The 2,455-nt window shown below is 46.2% G+C and overlaps 1 protein-coding gene across 1 annotated transcript; it reads left to right on the top strand.

Annotated features, from left to right (window-relative positions):
* Window positions 1–818: 818 nt before the first annotated feature.
* neurl2 (neuralized E3 ubiquitin protein ligase 2) lies at window positions 819–2,455 on the top strand. Its single transcript, XM_083786657.1, has 2 exons — window positions 819–1,860; window positions 2,093–2,455. The coding sequence occupies exons 1-2, from the start codon at window positions 1,059–1,061 to the stop codon at window positions 2,206–2,208; spliced, it is 918 nt and encodes a 305-aa protein (XP_083642783.1). The 5' UTR covers window positions 819–1,058; the 3' UTR covers window positions 2,209–2,455.

Raw genomic sequence — 2,455 nt, 5'->3', positions numbered from 1 at the left:
CATACTTCTTTATTTTAGTGATAGATAGATATTCTAATCCACTGTCAAATATTAATGTTATAGATGCAGTTATTCAGATTCACCTCTGGAGTTTTTTACTTTTTAGTTTTCCACTTCTTGAGAAGAGATCTCGAAACAATGAATATGATAATCTTAATTTGTTTCTTAAATTGGTTTTATAATTAACCATTTTGATGCATGAGATAAAATCCAATTTACACACGAATGCGTTTACTTTTCTTCTCATGAGTTACGATGTAAATGTATTCATTTAGAGAGAGTATCGAGATCTATCGTGTATATTGCTTTAATGGTTGATTTACATAAGAAACACATCTAGGAAGAATCTTCATGCATGGGCTATATTTAGATGATGACTTCTACAGTTGATGTAGAAAGCCTACTGCTTCACAGATTTATCTGGCATATGGTATTACCATAATTAGCCATCGTACATGAGATTGGAACATAAACGAGTAGTTAGGCCACAAGGGATTTTATGGACACATCCCCCCCCCCCGTCATGGGCACACACACACACACACACACACACACACACACGCACTCGCACACGCACACACACACACACACACACACACACACACACACACACACACACACACACACACACACACACACACACACACACACACACACACACACACACAACGCAACCTACACGCATTAGTTACCACTACCCCCACTACCCCAACATACCTTACCATCTGTTGACACATGCAGCTGTTCAAAAATAGCTCTCTACTACCGTACCAGAAGTTTCCCTGAGTGGCTAACAGATAGGCAAAACAGGGGCTTGCCTTACAGTGTGTCTTTGTGGGTGCTTGCGTGTTAGTACCTACGTCGACCATGTCACTGCTTTTTACTACAGGAGATTCCACAAAGCCATTTGCAAGGAGATACTAGATTGTTTCATTTGTAGTGGTGGTCATTTGACACCAAGAGGGCTACGGCTAGCATAGCCGAACAGTGCTTTCAGTCAGTCTGACATTTGAGTAGCTTTAGAAACTATCTATACTCTCACCAGGCTCTTTTGGGAAATGGAACCCCACTCTGACCAGTTTTTGGAATTCCACTTAATCCATGGAACCAATGTGAGGCTAGGCCTCTTCGGCACCCAGGCCACCCGCGTGGAGAGCTTTGCCAATGGTGTGTGTTTCAGCAAAGACCCACTGAAGCCTGGGGAGATCTTTCTGGTGGAGATTGAAGAGAAGGAGCTCGGTTGGTGTGGCCACCTACGAGTCGGCCTTACTGCCAGGGATCCCAGAACCCTAGAGGTAGTGCCGGAATATTCCTTACCTGACCTGACTGACCTGGGCGACAGCTGGGTCTATGCCATCACCCGCAGCCACAATAAGATTGTCGAGCAGCCGGACGGCGATGCAGGGGGAGAGGATGCTGTAGAAGGAGGACTGGCTGGGGGTCACAGGTTGGGACGAGGGAGGGAGGATGAGGATGGCGGAGCTGCAGGAGACAGGGCAGAGGAGAGGATGGATGACACTGACAACAAAACCAAGACCTTCTTCATGGACACCCACCTGTACATTGATAATATCCGGATCCCTAGAGACAAGCTTGTGGGTCGGAGCCGTCCCGGGCGCTTTAGCCACATCCTAGATGACTTGTACAAGACCAACGCCCTGCCCCCCACAGCCCGACGTAGCCGGATAGGTGTGCTCTATGTGCCCAAGGGTCAGGGCCTGGCTGACATGCACATTGTAATTAATGGGGAGGATATGGGAGCTTCTGCACGGGGGATCCCCACCACCCAGCCCCTGTATGCTGTGGTGGATGTGTTCGCTGCGACCAAGTGCGTCCGAATCGTTCAAGTGGAGTATGGATGTGAGTGTCAATTAAGGATGCACCAAGCGAGACACATAGATTGTAGACCCATGACTTGGAAAGTTTTATCTTTATTCCTATAACCTTCACCTACTAGTAGTAGGCTACTACACAATCTCTATATAAATCTTCCCATACATTTCCTCTCAGCATTTCTGTCTCTTCCCCTCTCTCTGATTCTGTCCATTCATTCTGTATCTTTCTGTCCAACTGTCTGCTTGTATCTTTTCAGTCTGCTCCTTGCAGACATTGTGCAGGAAGACCATCCAGAAACACATAGTTCACAGGATGGCCCTGGACTGGCTCGAGTTGCCTGAGATGCTCAAACACTACTGCAAGTATGAGTGAGTGACGACTGGACCGGAGAGAGATGAACAGATATGACGTAGAACTTCTGTCTCTTCTATGATCTCTACTCTCTCTCTCTCTCTCTCTCTCTCTCTCCCCCCCCCCCATAATGGCTGTTACAATACAACAATTTCCAATGTTTACCATTTCGCCTTGCTATGCACTTTAATACAGTATGTTCCATGAGTTGGCATATCAACATTCAACAATGAAAGATTATCAGAGATGACACCTGAAAACTGGTAAA

Source organism: Protomyctophum parallelum (assembly GCF_964188405.1).
Source record: "Protomyctophum parallelum genome assembly, chromosome: 17".
In the NCBI taxonomy this organism is placed as follows: Eukaryota; Metazoa; Chordata; class Actinopteri; order Myctophiformes; family Myctophidae; genus Protomyctophum; species Protomyctophum parallelum.
The sequence above is the reverse complement of the archived record's forward strand: the minus strand, read 5'-3'. Positions and strand labels throughout refer to the sequence as shown.

Excerpts from the sequence above, each read along its gene's own strand:
- neurl2 (XM_083786657.1), top strand. The coding sequence starts at position 1,059 with ATGGAACCCCACTCTGACCAGTTTTTGGAATTCCACTTAATCCATGGA. Across the intron at positions 1,861-2,092 it reads CGTTCAAGTGGAGTATGGAT|TCTGCTCCTTGCAGACATTG; the intron begins GTGAGTGTCAAT and ends GTATCTTTTCAG.